Genomic DNA, 22,024 nt, shown 5'->3' on the forward strand with positions numbered 1-22,024 from the left:
AAAATTAAGTTTGCGTAAAGACAAATGATTTGATGCTTCTTTTCATACCATGTTTTGGGGTAATTACGATAATTATTGAGGATAAAGGAGAAACGACTCGTTATTAGAAGAGCCTATTGTGAAGTTTGTATATCTACCGTTAGTTGTGAAAATTTAGTAGCTTTAAATGTATGTACATACATACATATGTACATTTTTTCGGTGGTGACCACTGCTACTAATATACATATGTACATGTGCATACATATATATGTATGTATATGTAACCACGTATTCCGGATTCGGTTCTTTTTTCAAATAGATTTTCGTACAAAGTAAATATTGTAAGAAAGTACACACTATACACATTATCCACAAAATCATGTTTGAGTTAAAAAAGTCCTTTTACTTTTAGACCTTAAATTTTACATCACAGTCTAATTATTAATACATATATTTACTTCAAGTACAGTTATTCTTATAAAAGATATGGCATTTTAAACTCATTTTTAAAAGTTTCGACAAATATACTTATTTCCTGACGATTTTCACTACTACAGTCTATCACTCTTTGGCGTCTAGTTTATTTTCGCCGTCTTCGTCTACTTTACTTAATTTCAAGAATACTTCATTAAGTTCCTGTTCGGAACGGTATATTCCGGCAGCCTCCTCCATCGCTATTTGTGACTGCCGACGTGCAACTTCTGCATTGCTCACTTTCCGTCCAGTACGGAAGTAGTTTTCAATTTCCAGTAATGTGCGGCCCTTCGTCTCTGGCACAATGAAATAAATGAACGCCACACCTAATAGAGATATCGCACCGAAAAAAGCGAAACAATTTGCAGTTCCTATCCAAGCTTCCGCGGTGGGATACAGCTTCACTACGCTAAAGGAGAACAGAAGGCCAACGCACAGTGTGAACCCATTGGCGCTGCCACGTACACGTTGTGGAAAAACCTCTGAGATCATAAAGAATGGCAGGGTTAGCAGACCCATTGTAGAGAAGATTATGTGCAGCACAATGGCAAAAACAGACAATAATGGGACATGCTCGCCGATAACTGGCCACCAACCGTTAGCTGCAAGCAATGTCATGCAAATCGTCATTCCGGTCGCTGAAACTATACCCGCTGGGCGACGTCCCCATTTTTCGAAAATCATGCCCATGAAAAAAGTGGTAATTATACGTGCAACACCAACGAACACAGCCACCAGCAGCGGATCGGCAGAGACACCAGCGCGTGTAGCGATTTGTGCTGCAAATACAATCACAACAACAATTCCTGAGCACTGTTGAAAGAAAAAGAAGCCGATCATCATGAGCAATGGTTTGTAGACCTCAGGTGCTCTTATGGCCTGTAAAAGCGACTCATTGGCAGCGGCTGTCCGACTGCTGTCTGAGTTTTTCTTGATGAGTGCCAATTCTGTTTCGAATTCCTCGTAAATGTTATTATCTGTTTTAGCAAGAAATTAAATCAGAATATTTCATACATACACATAATGATTTAGAAACTAACCATTTTTTGAGAGACCCCGAAAATACTTCAGCGACTTGCGAGCCCGCTCCTCATAGCCCTTTTGTAGCAGCCAACTTGGGGATTCAGGCATAGGAAGGCAACAGCAGAACGCCAAGCACTGATAAACGACGGATATAATGGAGATTAATTTAAAATTGTTCTGTAATGAAGACATGTTTCAGTACTCGTTTAATTCGATTTATTATTAATTATTCAAACTAGATACAAAATTCGAGTATGTACTCAGTACTCACCCGTATAAAATAACCTAACAAATACATAAGTAATATACCGCTGGCTATTGCTATCGATGTACCCATAATCAGACGACCCCTTATCCGTGGTAAACTAATTTCCGCCGCATACGAACCAATTGGGGACAGTGATAAACCAATCATAAGACCTACGTATGTATTTACATTGACGATAATAATATTTGTTAGATGTTTGCATAATGCCTATTTACATTTCTTTTTAGTAATTTACCACATAGAAATCTGCCGATGAGTAACTGTATATAAATCGCATCACGTGTGGTTTGGTGGGGGGCAGTGACAAGCAGCAATAATCCGATAATACCGACGAAATTCGTGCATAACATCGTGTTCCTACGACCGATGCGATCCATGAGATAACCTACTAATAGGCCTCCCAGCGGACATGCCATACTGTTAATAGAAGCTGAAATTGTCGAGAAAGGTAAATTAAACGTTAGGAATTAAAATGAATTCGGAACACTTAACACTTGACACTTTTATAAATATTTAGAAAAACTAAGTCCTAAGCCTTTATTTTTTTCGTTCGACTGGACAAATATAATTTCAGTGCTCATACTGTTATTCTCCATTATCATTCCCGTGTTATTTTTTGTAAACCTTGAAGAGAGTATATTATGTTTGCCATGATGCGTGTACCCTTTAAAAGAAAACGTTGGAGACCCTTTAAATTATATAAAGAAATAGCCGACATAACGAACTGAGTTGATTTAGCCATGTCTGTCGGTTTATCCGTCCATCTGTATAAAACCATACTAGTCCTTCAATTCGTGCTTTTCTTCCAAAGAAGCTACTCAATTTTGAATGGATCATTGTCCAAAGCATCTCTAAAATTGTTCAGATTGTACCAATGTATCCTTTATTTCTTTATTTATCTTTTGTATTTGTAAACATACATTAGTTCAACTGTTTAGGTTTTTTCGTATTTTTACTCCGTTTTAGACAACAAGGTATATTTTTAAAAAATTATATAAATATTTATACCGATTTCGTAAAAAATAATTACACAACTTGGATTTTGTGGAACTGTCGGTTGGAACATTGTATACATAATAGAAAATTAAAAACAAAAAACGTTTCAAATAAGGGAAACCTTCAACTGCATTTGTTTGAAACTTTATTTTTCAATTAAATCTAAATATAATATATACATATGTATGTAGGTACATTTATGAGTAAATTTATACCTGGTTTTGAAGTGAAACCTTCTTATGGGAGGGTTTTGAAATCTCGATCGGCAACCTTTTTGGTGACGCTCGCTCTAACGTAGTAAGTAAGAGTGAGGGCCTCCGGGAATCGAGCGAGAGTGAGACGGACTACCTTACGTCTCGTCTATCGGGCGAGAGTGAGAGGCCTTGTGTATCGTGCGAGAATGAGACGGAAGACTTTCTGTCTTTCATGTCATTCTCTGCGTTCAGGCGGCGTCGCGATCGCGGAAAACAGCTGTTGTTTTCTAACACAGTGATCATAAGCAACGTATTTTGTTTTTGTGCGTGTCTTCATTACTTAAATCGAGAGTTTTGTGCAAATATGCCGAAGTCGGGTGCAGAAAGGACAAAAACGTGGCGGGAGAAAAAACGGGCGAGTGAAGGAATTGATCAGAATAGAAAACGGAAAAAAAAGTAGAACTGAAATTGAACGAGATAGCAGGGAACGGAGGCAAACACGTGCTAACCTCTTACGTGACAGTGTGGACGATAGTGCTGCGTTTATCCAAGCAAACAACATCAGCCACACGGCAGTTCCCATTGCACGAAGAACTTCTACGATATATTTGAACAATAATAAAACGATTTTCGTCAAAAGAAATCATCTGCCATTGGTATCAGCGTGTGATATTACTATCCACAAGTCTCAAGATGGTACGTTTAATCAAATCGTCTATGGATACGAAAAGACACATTCACAACAACTCCTTTACGTAGCCTTGTCCCGTGTCACAAGTATACAGGGATTGTACATCGTTGCGAAGGATTGAAAGAACAAATTTTATCATGGACAGAAAAAAGCTCAATCAATGGACAAGCTACAATCAGAATTTAGAAGATTATCAACAAATCCATTTATAACTTTGACTGACATTCTCCGAGAGTTCATCAGCAGACCAGGCTTATCAATAACAACCCTCAATTGCCAAAGCTTAGGAGCTCATAGCGGAGATTTGAATGATCCGGTGATTCTAATATATTGATACTTTCAGAGACGTGGAAGGTACACGATCAAGAAATTGATGTTCCCAATTTTAATTGTGTCGTACAGTTCAAAAGACATAATGTGAGAGCAGGGGGTGTCGCAATACTTTGCAATACTGCTCATGGAACGAACATCATGACACCCAATATGGACCTGAACTTGAAACAACTAGAATCGCTTTCAATTGGGTTGTCATCTGTTAGTGAAATATGTGCAGCTGAATGTCGCACAGAAAGCGGACAGCGGATTATGCTTATAGCACTCTATATTTCACCAAATCAGAAGATGGCGAAAATAATAGAGTTTATTCACCTTCACTTGCTGCCGTATACTCCAGTGGGGGCTGCAGAAGTTGGAGTAGAGCTGGACAAAATACCTATGATTCTAGGTGGAGATTTTAATGTTAATTTTGCTTCAGAGGATTCCAAGCCATTAATTCAGTTCTTGCAACAGAAATTGTCATTGGAAATGAACAATTCACCCATTGAATCGACTACACGCCATGGTACCACGATCGATGCAGTTTTCTCACGTTACATCGAAAATTTGGAGTCAAGAGTCTTCATTACCTATTTTAGTTACCACAAACCTATCATTTCGTTCATGAAGAGTCTACCAGAGAATGAAGGTGAAGCTGATTGAGATTTAATTCAACATATTCATACTAATATTATTGTATCTTGAAAAAAGTATAACTATTATGATGAATAAATTAATATTTATTATCAAGAAGTGTTTGACACGTGATTAAAATGATTCCTCTCCCTCTAATCATAGAAAATTAAATCCTTGCCAATCCAATCATTCAGTTTCACTTCTATTTATGAGTAAATTTATACCTGCTTTTCTTAAACTGGCGTATAGAAATTGTAAAAGAAAGTGGTTGTTTTGTATTATTTCAGATATTGTTTCGAAATTATAACTAAAGTACTTGCATGACAGTGACATCCAAGTGTGCCAAATGTCACATCAAACTTATCATTAGTGTTTAAATACGCTTGTCTTTCTGAAGTACATACATACATACGTGAATTCGGCGATTTTTACGATGAGTGAAATTTTTCAACAAAGAAGTTGCATTAAATTTTGTGTGCTGAATCAAATTTCTTGTTGTTGTTTGTCGCGAACAAGTGTTTTTTATTGGTATAAATTATTCAAGGAGTGTAGAGAACGCGTTGATGTCGAACCATGTCCAGAACGGCAATAAGCAACAATTGATGATCAGCACGTTAATAAAATAAAGGAATTGGTGCTTGAGAATCGACGATTTACAGTCAGAGATCTTACTGGCATCATTGGACAATAAGAAGGATAAGTGAAACTCATATTGAAATATTATTTCGTATCAACGTCGTGAAACAATGGAGGTTATGAAACGTATTATTAGTGGTGATGACTGGACCTACGCTTACGACCTGGAAATAAACGATTGTTATGGTGGCAAAGGTGAGCCGAAGCCGAAAGAACCATGCCAAGGCAGGTCAAAAATCAAGGTTATGTTGACAGTTTTCTCCGATTATTGAGGTGTGGTGCACTCCGAATTCCCTCCGACTTGAGAAATTGGAATACTATTTGAGTGTTATGCGTCGTTTGGGCGAAGCTAAGAGAGACTGGAATTATGACAACTTTTGATTTTTGCACCACGATAATACACTGCCGCATACTGCTTTGATTCTTTGTGAGTTTTTCGTCAAATGTTTAACCAATATCGTACTGGCACCACCGTTTTCGTCTGATTTAGTACCGATTGACTTCTGGCTATTCAGCAAACTCAAACGAACACTCCGGGGGGAACCGTTTTGAGTCAATTGAAGACATTAATTGTGAATCGCTATGCGTACTGAAGGCTATTTCGGAAATTGATTTTAACCACTATTTCGTGGATTAAAAAAACGTCACCACAAGTGATTACTTAGATGGGGACGACATACACATTAAAAAATAAATTAAGCATTTTAAAATTATGAAAAAATTCATACTACTTTTTGCTCATGTCACAAAATACAGCGAGTTACTGTATTGCCGAGATTAACGAACGATACAGAAACAACTTTGGAATGCGCTCAAAAAGTGTTGAACATTGCAGTGAGGTAGCATATTTAAAAACTCAAAACAAAACTGCGAGTCCTTACTTATCTGATCACTGTCGTCTAATTACTATATCTTAAAAATTACATATACATAGGTATCATTAGTATTGATTTTCGAATATTTTAATATAATACTACCCATCATACTTACCAAACCAACTACTTTCCTCGGTGTTCAGATGGTAAATATCATTGGGATCTGTTAGTTGAGCTAGCGATACAGAAGGTAGAGCCACGGACATGCCCGATGCTACCACACACGTATTGCCAAGAAGTACCATCAGCTCCTATAATGATATCATTTTCGTACGAATTATCAATGTATTTGATTATTCTTGAGTTTTTAATTACCTGACGCAATACTGCTTTTCTCCGTTCGCCCAACGGTTTCGGTGGCTTTATTTTATCGAGTCCATTCACAATTAAAACTTTTTGTGCTGAACTACCGTTGTGCAATTTCACCAATTCAGAGTGATTCGTCATTTCGAGTTTTTATATTATATTGATTAATTTACGTATGTATGTATATAACTGCAATGTTTATCTGAAATGATATCTAATAAAATCAGCATATAAATCGTAATGTAAATGCAATTAATATTGTACATTGTAAAAATTAAAACAACGGTGAATACTGGAGAAATTTCAAATAAACCAAAAATTTGCATACATACATATAAATTATTTTGAACTTATTGTCTCATTATTCTGAATGGAGCTATAAATGAAAGTAAGATCCTCTGGCGACCACGTTTCATTACCCTTATTAATGGTTTCTTAAATATGTTAATTTTAATGCGAACTTCATTCAATGGGTTCAGTTGCTTACACAGAATACCTCAACGATCTTATCAAAATTATACATACGTATGTATTTCATGGTAAGACTTTAAATATTTCCGTTTTGTAAACATTAATTGCTTAGATTTGACTTCAACAACTGTTAGATGTTACGTCTTTTAATGTACTTCATGTAAATTAGTATTCGGTATGACAAATACATATATGTATATCCAAATATGCTCCGGACAAATACCTTAAGCACCCCTACCTATATACTTGTATGTATGTATATTGTAAAAATGGATGAAATCGGATAATATGGCCGACCACTTCACAAATACATAACGATTATGTTAAAAAATATTAAAATTGCGATAAATCCATAAATAAATGCATCAGAGGCATGTAATTTTAAACCCATGATGATAGAAGAAGGCTTTAAGGGCGAGACATCGCTCTCATTTAGGTGTAAATCCTTATCTGCACACATGTTCGATGTGGTTGTTGGCTTGTTACAATAGGGCTGTGATTTTAAATAACCCTTTAAAAAGAAATCTAATCTTAAAATTAAGCCATTTTCAAAAAAGTATGGTCCAATTATGCCTCCACCCGAAAATCCTCACCAAACAGTAACACGCTGTGGATGCAGACTCGCGAGAAATGTCGAGCTCTCTTGCCACCTCTCTATAACTCATATGTATTTTCATCAGTTGAAAAGGTCGAAAGTCGCCCAGAATGAGCCATGTCTTCAACGATCTTCAATGATGATTTTGTTTTAGAATCTCAGTAGGACTTTTCCAACCTCCGTAACGATTCCTCACACGAAATTTGGTTATAAATACAAAATTTGAGACAAATTCTGTGTTCGACATTTTTATTCATTGTAAAAATAGCATCGCACTACTGCCATGCAAACTGTCCGACAAACACAACACCTTGTATGAAAATCTATTTTATTTGACAGGGATTTTCACAAAATTTGACATATGTATATTATCCAAGCGGTCTCCGATCTCCGAACATATTGTTCAGATAGGATTACTATAGTATTAGCTGCAATACAAAGTGAGCGATCCAAATTAAGATAAAGATCTTTTTATACATACCTTTTTATGGTATAAAAAATTCACCTGTTAAGCGTATTCTAACTTTGGTACAGCCAGAGTTAATGTTTTTACTTATTTTAATTAATTTACTATAATGCGAGAAATTAAGAAATCATCAACATACATATGTATCTAACATTATTATCCGATATAAGGTAAATATGTAGTCTAAAGTCAAAAGGAATGACTAAACTTTTAATATTAGTACTTATGTATTGAGGGAAAGAATGAATAGATATCAACCATTTTCGGTCATAATTCAGAAGCGTTTTTAGTACTCTACTGCATTATATTTATTAATTCTTGAGACATCTATTACTAAGTCAAATATGCTGATGTTATTAGTTTTAGTTTTGTATTGAAAGTAGGCGTGACTAGACCGATTTTGGTTGTTGTTGTGTCAAGCGCATTATACAATAGCACAGTATCAATCGCTATTTCGTAAGTGCTGTTTAAATTGATCGGATAGTTTGAATGACTTGAATTTCAACAGAGTGGTGACAAACCCATAATTTATTTTTTAAAGAGATTCACAAATAAACGCTGCTTTATCCTTATAAGTTTCATTACCCAGCTATAGAAATCGGATTCTTTCTGATCCTTTTCTCGACGATACGCGGCCTTATCTAATATTATCGTAATAAGGGATCTTAATATAATTTAATAGGACCTGGTCTTAATTAGTGACTGTTGTGTAGTATCCTTGCAATACTAATGCCGTTAAATTACCTTCCTGTAAAGATTTTGTTATCCCAAATAAAAGCATAAACTATGTAATTTTTCCTTTAGCGTGTAGTTTTGGTAATTATTATGTTCCGTTTTAAGTAATTCTGTGATAAAATCAAAGGCATTGTTTATACAAAATTATAAGCAAATTTGAAGACGTCGAATGCCCAAACAGATGTGGACCACCTACAAACAAGTATATGTCACTCTATGAAAGATTCCTGTCAGGCTTTGTATTTACTATAAATGCAAGCATTTTGAACTGATTGTAAAATCTGCACTTTCACTTCACAAATTGTGTTTTTTTCGATTTCTTATAGATTTTACTCATTTTCTATATAGAATCTTTGTTGCTGCTTTATGTGGCGTGTTTAATTTGCTCGAATGTATGTATGTATGTACTTATTTTTTACTTGCATGTGTACATATGTATGTATGTATGTGTGTAATTATGTGACATTACACTTGTCAAGCAATTTTCGTAGAATTTGTTAATTTACGAGTGTCATATCTCACCGAAAACCATATACATACTTATATACATATGTACATATATTTTTTTTAACAAATTATCACTTTTAAGTATTGTAACTAACACATATGTACATTCTTAGTTATGTATTTGAATTTACTTTTCAATAATTATTTTCAAAACATGTCCGAGTCTTATATGATTTTTATAACTTTGTTACACATTGACGCCACTTTTTATATACATATAATTGATTTATTAATTTGTATCTTTACCGTTATAAGTACGTGAAAAAATTCAAAACTTCCAAATAGTTCGACACACCGAACATGAATTTATGGTCGAACGCGCAATTGTAAAACGGACTTCTACATTTCTACTCCGTCAAATATGTATGTATGTAGCTATTTTAAGGTGATTTTCGCAAAGGAGACTCAATTTGTCAACCGTAGTAAAAACTTTTAAGTTTGATGATTTGCTGAATACGAGCCGGTTAATAATATGTGGTACGGCTTTGGTTTTCCTGACATAAACGAAGTGCGAAGTGCACACGAAATTCTATTCTTGTTGCTTTTGCATTTGTTTTGATTGGAATTCCTACAGCTAATTGAAACAGCTGTTTCTGTATCACTCAAACCGTTACCTGATAATAAATACTTGTGGTAGAGTCATGGACAACGAAATAGAAAGGTTCGGTTAAGTTGAGTGCATTTTTATTACGTAGAGCAAAATCAAACGAAATAACTATAATTCTTTCGATTGATATGGATCTGTGCGAACCACTACAGATATACAATTAAATTCTCTAGTTAACTGTTAAATACTGTTAAAATGTGATTTCCAGTTTTTATGAATTTCGAATATTAGTTTCGAATAAAAAGATATTAATCTTGAAAATGCATTAATAAATTAACAAAAATATTTTCTAAATTTAAAAAAAATTACTTTAAAACTATTAATTGTCAATCTGAAGTTTGAATTACTGTAACTAGTGGCAACAATAAGCCTAATTATAGTTTATGCACACACTTTACGTATGGCGACGGAGGTTTTCTTATAAAAATCTTTTATCTTAAAAATACCTACTAATGAAAGCGTATTTTGGATTTAAAATAATATTTAAAGAATGCATTAAAAAAATTTAAAAATATACCTTTTCTCATATTATATGTACATAGTAAGGTGATAAGTGCTGTAATAGGTGAAGATAAGTATATGTAGGTACATATGTATGAATACAGTATTATTTAACAAACCGAACTTTGAGCAAAATGCATACAACGTGACATTTTAGAGAGGCTTGAAAGTGACTTATCACAGCTCATTTACGTAATAGAAAAACACTTGCACTGGACACAGGAAAAAATACGTAAGTATGTAGGTATGTATGGATGTGTGTTTAAACAATAACAAAAATATTGTGTTTTACATTTTTCATAGCATAGAAGAACAAATGCAATTGAAATAAATACATATATATGTACATACGATATCATATACTTATCGATTTGATCAATTTTTTATAAAACTCGCCCTCAGTTACTTACTCATCCTTATCAACCATGACGTTAGACGACAATCGACATAGGTATATATGCACATATAGTACATATGTACATACATACATATATAAAGGGTCTTTTTTTAAACGAGTGATTTTGAACAGTTTTAATAGTATGGCCAATTATTTAGCTTTATTATAAAGATAAAGGTTGGTCACTCTGTTTTACGAATGATTTCCGGGAAGTGACTTGCGTAGTTGGCTCGAACAAATTCCGGCGAAGAGGCGCAATTTTCCCAGGAATTTCGCGCCAAATATTTTCTTCCAAGCTGTCAAACGTCTCGTGTTTGTCTGCATAGAAAAACAACTTCACATAAGCACACAAAAATAGTTTAGCGGCGTTAATTGGCACGATTTTCCAGGCGACACCACAGACCCACGATACGAGATAATACGCTCACCAAAAGTTTCCTTCAATAAATTGAACAAGAGGTCGTCTACATCAATACCATTAATTCTGGCAAGAGAAAGTTATTTATTGCCCATTGACTGTCACATTACGACCGGCTTCATTTTTGAAGAACTATGGAGAAAGTATTTATCTGTCCATAGATATTCATCATGCGCAAAATTTTGGAAAAGACCCATGAAAAGAGAACCGACACTCATCACCTCTTAGTCGATTACGAAGCTGCTTTTGACAACACGAAAGGAAGTTGCCTTTATACCACGATGTCTGAATTTGGTATTCCCACAAACCTAATACGGCTGTGTGCCGTCGTGTGACTTCTTCAATCTGCCGCTGGAGAAAATAATTCGAGCCACAGAACTTAATGGAGCAAGTAAAATCTTCTATAAGAGTGTACAACTGCTGGCGTACGTCGACGATGTTGATATCATTGGTCTCAACAGCTGCGCCATTAGTTCTGTATTTTCCAGAATGGATAAGGAAGCGAAGCAAATGGGTCTGATAGTGAACGAATACAATATCTTCTGTCATAAAACAAACAGTCGTCGCAATCGCGACGTCACTGTTGAAATTCATAACTTCGAAGTCGTAGATAATTTCGTCTATCTTGGAACTAGTATTAACAGCAATAACAATGTCAGCCTCGAAATCTAACTGAGTGGACAGTTGAGAAGTAAAGTCCTCTCTCGACGAACAAAAACCAAACTCTATAAGTGAACTATATAAGTAACTTATTATTCCCGTCCTGCTATATAAAGAAGAAAAACATAAAAATGTCAGAGAAATGCCACGTTTAGTCGAAATCGGTCAGGCGGGTCCCGAGGTAAGGTATTTCACTGAAAAGTGTGCGGTACCACAAGCATAGTCCAATTTTTACAACTGCTCCTCTAAAACTTTCTCACATCATCTTGGGTGTAAAATTTTATGTCTCTGGCATACATATATAGATCAGCGTTGTCCACGGCCTATGCGCACAATAGCGCACGGACAGTGCCAGACACCTCACACCAACATGTCGCGACAAGTGTCTGTGAAAGCACGATTGTGCTACTGTATTCAACTTCGTAGGCAAGCAAAGAAGAATTTTGCGATCAGTTGACGCTAGAATAACCAACACAAGCATAACGTGCACACAGTCACGTTGGACAACACTGTTATTGATATATCGCACTTTTTGTAGTTTTTAGCACTACCGTTATATGGGGAGTGGACGAGGTTTTATTTCGAGTCGATAATTCACACTGTCAAGAAGAGTTCTTATAGTATTTGTGCTGGGCAAATTTTGGTATTGTAACTTTATTGGTTATGGTGTATGTACATTAAACTTATTAGAGGGCTGGCCTACACCTCTTATTTCAACACTTGTTTGCCCACAGGTCCCTCTTGCTACTGCGAGCCCCTTTGCCAAATTAGATTTTTGTATCTTAATTTAGCGCTTTGTTATGACATTTTAGTTTTACAACGTTTACGTTTACAAAGTTTTTCAAAAATAAAATCAAATTAAAAATTTTCAGGTAACTTTTTTTTCACCATAAAATAAACAATTTCCATGTGTCCACAAAGAAATAAAAATGTCTTAACTTGCACATCCTACTACACATACATATGCATATACATATGTACATACAACTAATTGCTAGACATCTTAAACTGCTGCTTCTTTTCATGATTACAACTTTGTAATTGCATAACCGAACTGATTTATAAGTAGTCATAAACACGTAGGTAATAATGTAAATATGTTATATATGTATGTATGTATAATTACGTTTAGAATATTTGTATCCATGTACGCTAGACTAACTAGTTAAAAATTATTTTTTTTTTGTTTCGTTGATCGCTTTCTCGTGTAACAAAAATGCCAGTTTTTGCACGTAAAAAGTAATGAGGCAACTTCGAAATTATCTCATATTTTCGTCTGAAGAGAGTATCTGAAGTTTGCAATTTCGTATAAAAATACTACTCATTATTCTTTAACTCAATAATTTCTACAATAAAAGAGAACACAAATTTAAAATAAATAAAGTTAAAAATAAACTAAAAAGTACATCAAACAAAAAACAGAAAAATAATTACTAATATTGCCAGACAACAATAATAAACGAAAGGTACGTTGAGAAACGCGTTTGCTGCCCGATATGCGCAAAATATGGCGTAATAAGAGTAATTTTTGGTCAATTATTGTTGTTAGATGATACAGTAATTATTTTTCTATTAGTATTTTGCTTTTTATTTTTTTTTTTTAAGTATATTTATTTTTCATTTATTAGTTTAATGTGCTAAAATATGTTTTTAGGGGTATACTCTTCCAGTACAAACATACATGAGAAGCTAATAAAATCGTTATAAAATCAGTCACATGCACGGGAGTTCGGATATATGGATCCTTCAGAATTTATAGCCCTATTTAGACAATTTTTAGGCGAAAGATTAAATATCTTAAGACCACTTATTAAAGGTTGGGTAAGATAAGGTTGTGTTATATGGGAAGTTGACGTAGTTGTTGTCCGATTTTCATAGTGTGTGATAGGAATGGCTGAGTAACCTCTCACTCCAAATTTGGTTAAAATTGGTCAAGTAGTTTAATGCTTGTGGCGCATTTATTCAGTGAGTGAGTGCAGTAGTTTTCAACATAGCCTTCATATGGGGAGTGGGCGTGGTCATTTTACCCATTGTCTGAGGGTATAACGAGATGCTAAAGAAACTTCTTCGGAGCAAGACTTGAAATTATAGACGTTTCAAATACACATACAACTAGGGGAAGCTGATAGAAACGTTATAAAAAGAAATTTTACAGTACAAAATATTAAAAAAAGTGCCTCAAATTATTATTACACGAGTAAGTAAAATATTACAGTTGAAATGTCTCAGGGTTATGAATCATAAGTTGGAGATTTTATAAGCTCTTAATCAACACTTCTATTGCATGTACCTTATTCTTTGCATAGATTAAGTTTTTTGCAATGAATTTAATAAATATAATCATTATCTTTGATATCATGGTTACTTGTTGTAATGAAAGTAAGATTAAGTCGTTTCTCCAACGCAAATAAGAAAAGGCAATTCGAAGCAAGAAACTTAGAAATTTTAAAACAGTTTGCAGTAGGCAGTCTTCAATAAAAAAGGTAAATGTTATAACTGAATTTTATAAATATTTTAATATTTTTGTTTTGACGGCTCTAGTTATTGTTTGATGGCCGGTTACTTTGATCGGAAGGCGTAAAGAATAGAAATAGTGCGAAGAAAGCAATATGGTACTTGATAATACTATCAATGAGGGGTTATTCAATCGCAAGTTCTTCAACTTTAAGGATACTCAAGTTTCAATAGCATTCTTAAAACGCATAACAATTTAAATGTTTAAAGCAAAAAATATATAGGGGTTTTATATAGTCTCATAAAGTTATAAGTTTAACGAACCGAGAAACTAGCGTTGAGAATTGTAATTGCGTAATGCCATTTTTGTATGTAATCCAACAACATTTTTTTAAACAAACGTAAAAATTATAATTTTATGATTTTGTGATGCGTTATGACAAGTTGTGTGCCCCGTAATAAATTATACAGGCATCTATGAGTTTATAAAGTAAGGGTATAAAAAGACATGTATCTGCATTTTGATCGGTCAGTTGACCTAATATAGTGGTCCGATCTGGACAATATTTTCGGAGATTATATATATCAGATAATGACAGATTCTCAAATTTCGTGACGATACCTTGACAAATAAAAAAGTTTCCCATCTCTAAGGGCTTGAATTTGACCGAACAGTTTGTATGTCAACTATATGCTAGAGTCGTCCGTAATGTAATAACATATTAATCTATACCGACTTTCTTGAAGATACCCTGTCAATTACAAGGACTTGATTCCAATCGTTCAATTTGATGGTAAATATATGCTATAGTGGTCAGATTTCGGCTTTTCCCAAATAAGCAGTGTGGGTATTGCAGACGAATGGCTTGGCTTGTCAGACTGATTATTTATGCATATGGGCCATTCCATCAATTGGCGACATGGTTTTGTACCCGTGGTTCTCCGGTTTTGACCAAACCTTAGAATACCATAATATAGACCAAAAGAAGAATATCAGTTAACTTTTTAGTGGTCAAAGTTGCACCATTGTTTTTTGGCGCGCAATTCAAATTGAGATTAAACAAAAAAATGATTCTTTCTTTTATTTTTTAACGACCTTAAAATTGAGTGAAAAAAATTTTTAAATTATCCAATTTAAGTAAAAAAATCTCAGCTTTCTGATAAAAATATTTTCAAAATCCAAAAAAATTTCAAAATCCCCAAAAAAAATTTGTTTCCATTTTTTTTTGTGTTTTTCCACCAACTTTTTTTTTCAAAATTGACTTTTCCATTCAATTCCTCGTTAAATTCTACATAAGAATCAGTGTTCAAAAATATGGGACTCTGATCCCATCAACAGCAAAAAAAATGCAAAGTTGTCGCTCAAAATCCAAAAAAAAACATTTTTTTTCCAAAAACCCGGATTTTTGTGTTTTTCCACTAACTTTTTTTCAAAATTGACTTTTCCATTCGATTCCTCGTTAAATTTTACATAAGAATCGGTGTTCAAAAATATGGGACTATGATCCCATAGAAGGTTGTGTGAAGGAGATACTCGTAAATATGTAAATTGTATTCTTAGACTTGAATTAATGCAGAAATCAGTGTCTTCATTCATAAAAATATGCACCGTATAGCGACAACTTTGCATTTTTTTCCTGTTCATGAGATCAGAGTCCCATATTTTTGAACACTGATTCTTATGTACAATTTAACGAGGAATCGATTTTTGAAAAAAAGTTGGTGGAAAAGCACAAAAAACCGGGTTTTTGGAAAAAAAAAATTTTTTTTTGGATTTTGAAAATGTTTTTATCAGAAAGCTGAGAGGTTTTTACATAAAATCGGATAACGAAAAATTTTTTTCACTCAATTTTGAGGTCGTTAAAAAATAAAAGAAATAGTCATTTTTTTGTTTGATATCAATTTGAATTGCGCGTCAAAAAACAATGGAACATATTCTTCTTTTGGTCTATATTATGATATTCTAAAGTTTTGTAAAAATCGGAGAACTACGCGTACAAAATCATCTCGCCAATTGATGGAATGGCCCATATACTTTGTGCAGCCTTCCACGGCCTTTTGGGTGTTACAAACTTTGAGGAATATATCCTGTGCAGGGTATGAAAAGGAAATATCAAGAGTATTGTTGTGTGACAAAAAGAGATGATATCTCTTTCTGAAAATAATATCTCTGGTGCTAAAATTGGATAAAATCAGTTCAATACCTTTCATAATATAAGGTGTTTCAATCATTTGGTTGACTGCATACCATACACACGTATACGCCAAATATATTACGGCCAACGTGCTCAAGCATATTAGTTGAATGTTATTAAAAATGTAATAAGATTGGACCTTCTTCAGCCCTCAACATAGCAATTTTAAATTTTTCGGCTTACTTTACCCAGTTCATATTGGTCAATATTTATATTATGACAAAATGAAATAGACGTACCTAGGTGCTTAATCATAATTACAAGGTTGACTTTTCCCTCAAATTATCTAAGATATTAAATTTCGTTTTTTATACTCTCGCAACAAAGTTGCTAAGGAGAGTAATATAGTTTTGTTCACATAACGGTTGTTTGTAAGTCCTAAAACTAAAAGAGTCAGATATGGTTTTATATACCAAAGTAATCAGGGTGACGAGTAGAGTTGAAATCCCTGTCTGTCCGTGCAAGCTGTAACTTGAGTAAAAATTGAGATATCATCATGAAACTTGGTACACGTATTTCTTGGCTCCATAAGAAGGTTAAGTTCGAAGATGGGCAAAATCGGCCCACTGCTACGCACAGAAAATGGCGGAAACCGAAAACCTATAAAGTGTTATAACTAAGCCTTAAGTAAAGATATTAAAGTAAAATTTAGCACAAGGGAGGAGCATATTTGGACGTAATTTTTTGGAAAAGTGGGCGTGGCCCCGCCCCCTACTAAGTTTTTTGTAGATATCTCGGAAACTGCTATAGCTATGTCAACCAGACTCTATAGAGTCGTTTCCTTTAGGCATTTCCATATACAATTCAAAAATGGAAGAAATCGGATAATAACCACGCCCACCTCCCATACAAAGGTTATGTTGAAAATCACTAAAAGTGCGTTAACCGACTAACAAAAAACGTCAGAAACACTAAATTTTACAGAAGAAATGGCAGAAGGAAGTTGCACCCAGACTTTTTTTTTTAAATTGAAAATGGGCATGGCGTCGCCCACTTATGGACCATATCTCAGGAACTACTCCACCGATTTCAATGAAATTCGGTATATTATATTTTCTCAACACCCTGATGACATGTACGAAATATGGGTGAAATCGGTTCACAACCACGCCTTCTTGCAATATAACGCTATTTTGAATTCCATCTGATGCCTTCTCTGTATAATATATACATTAGGAACCAATAATGATAGGTAAATGACGGATAATGAAATCTCGATTATCACTTTATCATGCGAGAGTATAAAATGTTCGGTTACACCCGAACTTAGCCCTTCCTTACTTGTTTTTATTTGAGTTCATATCGGATACATATAAATAGCAGATAGCTCAATAAAATTAAGCGAGAATATGCTAATTAACATTAGATCAAACGGTACTTAAAATTATTCTATTGCAACGATGAGATCGGGTCATTAAGTACGAAAAATCACACAGTGAGAATTAATAAGAGATTACAAAATAAAATGTTTAATTGAAATTGAAAATCTCTCTTATTATTATCATATTCATTCCAATTCCATGTTATGAAAGTAGAGTCTTGATTATGTGGTTCAAACTGTTTGTTTTGTTTAGCTTTTAAACTCTTAATCAAGACTCGAGATAACAGCATTACTACTGCGATAATAAATAAATTAACGTTTAAACGTATACTTAAGTATATACATTTGCATGTATGTATGTGCATAGTTGAATCTAATTGCAGTTCTTGGGCAAAATTTTGAAGTCTACTTCTGCTGGAAAGATTTGTTAAGAAAACCATGATTTTATCGGTGGCCAGTATCACAAAAGGATGGCCTCTTTTTGAAATCTCTTTTTTTTCAAATTTTGCTTGCTTCAGCGTCTCTTACTAATCCATATCTCCTTCAGTTTTTCGAGAAATACCGTTTTATGGGTATGATGAAACTTCGCAACCCTTTGGAATAACATTTTTTATTCATAAGGATATAAGTAATACTATAATATTAAAAACTTATTTTTTATTGTTATTTTAGTTTATGATATAGAAATAACTGAGTGTATATGACTGCAAAAGCTAAAACTTTTCAGTAAAACTAGCAAGATTCACCTTCACTTGGTCTTGTAAACCTGTCTCGACCGTAGTAGTATAATAAAACCGTTTACGAGTAAATGCACATTTGAATTAAAAAGCACATGAATTTATTTGGATTATCACATAAACAGTTTACTTTTAAAAACTTTCCGTGTTCCGCGTTAGATATTTAATTTGCATTCAATTATAATTTCTGTACTTATATTCTTTATTTGAACATATTTTCATGTAATGTCATTGTACAGTTCAAGTTCAGTGGTAAAACGTCCTTACTTCACGGCACTTGTCTAGTCCAACGGATGTAGCAGGATATTAATATCCTTCAGATTCACTTAATTATATTTGCCACACCGAACGCAGCAAACTTAAAGGACTCGTGTTAACAGACATAAAATGTTACAGGAACTTGATACTGTCAGTATAATTATGAACGTTGCCGTTAGCATTTGCCGCTAAGCGTCCGCGTGCTTCGAGCCGTTATTGAACAATGGCAAGTCGCCTATGAATTGCTGTAGCCAAAGTGCAAATCGAGTCGTCAGCCAATACCGGCAAACAAATTCAATTCGAACAATTGAACGATGAACAATGAAACAAATGGCAGAGACACCCTACATAGCGACATACTTAAGTACAATATACACATACTTTTGTATGCACTTGCTGCGGGCTCTTATTAGCTGGACTCACGCGACATAAACGCCACTTTGTTGACCGTTCAATTGCGGCGAATCAAGTCACCAGCTACAAGTCACTCCACCGGTCGTTTACATACAGACGCATACACAGTCAAAAATTTAAGACTCACTTTGAAAACTTTGAGCTTCAAAGCAAATTAAAGTGCTTCAAAGGAAATTAAAATGCTTCAAACTTAAAATAGGTAAAATAATTACTCAAAAATATCTTCGGTTGCACCGACGGTATCACAAATACAAAATATTCATTACAGGAACTTGATTTTGATTGGTCGGTAAATACTGCTGCTATGTCCTATAGTGATCCGATCTGATCAATTTATTGGAAGGTTAGACTTATACCCTTAGACTATAACCCATCATATCTTTTGTAAAGATATCTCGTTAAATGAAAAGGCTTTCCATACAATTGGTCAATTGGTAATGACAACTACATACAGTAATCCCATATCAGTGGTAACGGGAAATGAGTAGATAGCTTCTTAGGGAGAAAATGATGTGTTCAAATTTTCAGACCGATATCTTAAAAACTGAGGTATTAACAGGCAGACGAACACGGCTTAATCGCCTCAGCGCGTCAATGTAATCACTCACAGTGACGTTTCTCACCGTGTATTATGCACGCTAAATAATATAAAAACTCATTTGTATTGAAGTATGTGCATAAACAGTCATAAGTATAATAGACAAGACGCTGCACTGCTGGCGTACCGGATTGTTCATCCAATAAACAAATTGCAACTTGGTAATTTATGCAATTTTGCGGCTAATAGTCTGTCCGATTTCCCATTCACTTAATATCGCGGTAATCAGTAACGCGTTGCCACGCGAGCCGACGCACCACTACATTGTACTTTGCTGCGCTTAGCTCTGCTCCGCTGCATTCTCAATTGCTGGAAAATTGCGTCAAACTTACGTTTCGTTACACAGGCCAATACAAATAATTAATACAACGTGAATATATGTATGTATGTAAGTCTACACAAACATTTGTTAGAAAAATTGCAATTTAATGAAATCAAATCATCGTCAGCAATCTCCCTGTCTCACACGCGGAACACTTGCAACTTTAACTGAAATGTATACAGAAATTTAACAGTTATTGCTTACATTAACAGCAAAGCGGCAATACAATTTGTCACTGCTTCGACACAAAGCAAACACCTACTTGTAATATTGGTGGCATAACGAGCGCCCCACACATTCTGCCTTCTCTGAGCTTTTCACTGCCTGGGTGTGTGTGTGTGAATGTGTGTTGACCGATTCGAACAAGTATCACACGTAAGTATTTATAAATATGTACGCGTATGTCGGTTTGTAGCACCGTTCGTTGTCGTTCGTTAGCCAAGTGAACTTGACATTGGCAGTAGCCAATGCACGAGCTTTCCCTTCGACGCCTATGCGCTTGCATGCCGAAGTAAGTGTCTTAGTTTAGAACTAACGCCGATACAAATAATTATGAATATTTCAAGTTAAAATTTAATTTGGGTTAAGCTAAACTCGGCTATAATCGCGTAAGCGGTGTCTACGCCAGTGAAGAAGAGAAGCTAAACTTCCTGTCAATTAGAAAAATAGAAGTTCCTATTTTATGTATACGTAAGTGAGCACATTTATTGCTGCGCAGCTGAAGAACAACACGGATAACTTTTGATCAAGTAAAAGTTTAATGTTTTTCTTTTTGTGTATGATTTTTCATTAAATAAAATATATTGCGTTAAGAAAACAATTTTCTAAAGCGATTGAGAAATAAATTGTAATTGAATTTGTTTAAAAAAGTTGTTTCTATTTTCTACAAATATTGTTTTTTGTAAAAAATTAGTAATATCAAATGAAAGAACACATTTCACTCATAACCGTACTCAATATAAGAAATCGGTTTGGTATGTTAAAATAAATATTTTTTCTGTTAAGAGATATTTTATAAATATTTTCTCTTAAACATGGAAAAAAATATACATTCGAAATTTTTCGAATCAAAAAACCACCGAATTTGTATTTTTTATTTATCGTATAGAACCAAGAAAACGTTTGCTGTACGGGAAAAAAAGCATAAAAAAACAGTTATAGAAACCAATTGCAATAAATATTTATTGGAAAAATCGTTTTTCCCCCCAAAAAAAATTTTCACGAACGTGAATCAAAAAAATCATACTGTGCGGCGATTCATGGCGGCAGTGTGTTGATTCGAATGTTATAAATTTAGTTTGAACGCCACACAAAACCACAAACGCAACCACCTGCCCCCAATGTTCGTACCGTCCTGCTCCACATACTACCTGCGCCGCCGATAGCGAAAAACATCGACTTTTGCTTTCCTTCAGTTCGATTATTTGTTGCTGTATGGTAACGGGTTTTGTTGTTGTATCTTTGTTTTGTTGTATTTATTTTGGTTTTCTTATTTTCGATGCAACTGTGGCTAGGTCTGCGTTGTTCCGTTCTTTAATGACTTTAGTTCGTTTCTTTCCGTTGTTAAACATTAATTAGTGAAACTGTGCAACAAAATAAAAAACAGCGAAAGTTTAAAATATATAGTATATACTATCGGATCAAATAATCGCTGTTAGGTGTAACAGATAAGATTGGTTTTATTTAAAGAAAATTTAGTCTAAAAAAATTGTGTACTAACATCTAGTGATGCGGAAAGATACATATAACTATGCAACTTTAAAATAGAGGAAGGAAAGTGCAAAAAACGCATGTTACAAAACGATAAGACTTTGTTTTTGTTCTGCAGACTTTTATATTTTGTTTTTATTTTGAGAGCCTCTGGATTCAAAGTCGTAAATAACGATTTATTTGAAACGTCGAAAGGAAAAGCATTTGATACTCTGAAGTCCACCCCTCTGACTTCTTGACTATGAGAATTAGATCATTTAAG

At 34.3% G+C, this 22,024-nt stretch overlaps 1 protein-coding gene across 4 annotated transcripts; it reads right to left on the reverse strand.

Annotated features, from left to right (window-relative positions):
- Positions 1-359: 359 nt before the first annotated feature.
- LOC105227657 (facilitated trehalose transporter Tret1-2 homolog) lies at positions 360-20,379 on the reverse strand. 4 transcript variants are annotated; one of them, XM_011207116.4, is made up of 7 exons: positions 20,257-20,379; positions 6,406-6,610; positions 6,206-6,341; positions 1,983-2,177; positions 1,751-1,899; positions 1,497-1,656; positions 360-1,433 (listed from the first exon to the last, which is right to left on the reverse strand). In XM_011207116.4, the coding sequence occupies exons 2-7, from the start codon at positions 6,535-6,537 to the stop codon at positions 544-546; spliced, it is 1,662 nt and encodes a 553-aa protein (XP_011205418.2). In that variant the 5' UTR covers positions 6,538-6,610; positions 20,257-20,379; the 3' UTR covers positions 360-543. The 4 variants fall into 4 exon arrangements, with proteins under 4 accessions (XP_011205418.2, XP_011205419.2, XP_011205414.2 ...); XM_011207117.4 differs by lacking the exon at positions 20,257-20,379 and adding an exon at positions 18,470-18,966 and having other exon boundaries at positions 6,406-6,598; XM_011207112.4 differs by lacking the exon at positions 20,257-20,379 and adding an exon at positions 18,470-18,965.
- Positions 20,380-22,024: the final 1,645 nt, after the last annotated feature.

Source organism: Bactrocera dorsalis, chromosome 3, assembly GCF_023373825.1.
Source record: "Bactrocera dorsalis isolate Fly_Bdor chromosome 3, ASM2337382v1, whole genome shotgun sequence".
Classification (NCBI taxonomy): domain Eukaryota; kingdom Metazoa; phylum Arthropoda; class Insecta; order Diptera; family Tephritidae; genus Bactrocera; species Bactrocera dorsalis.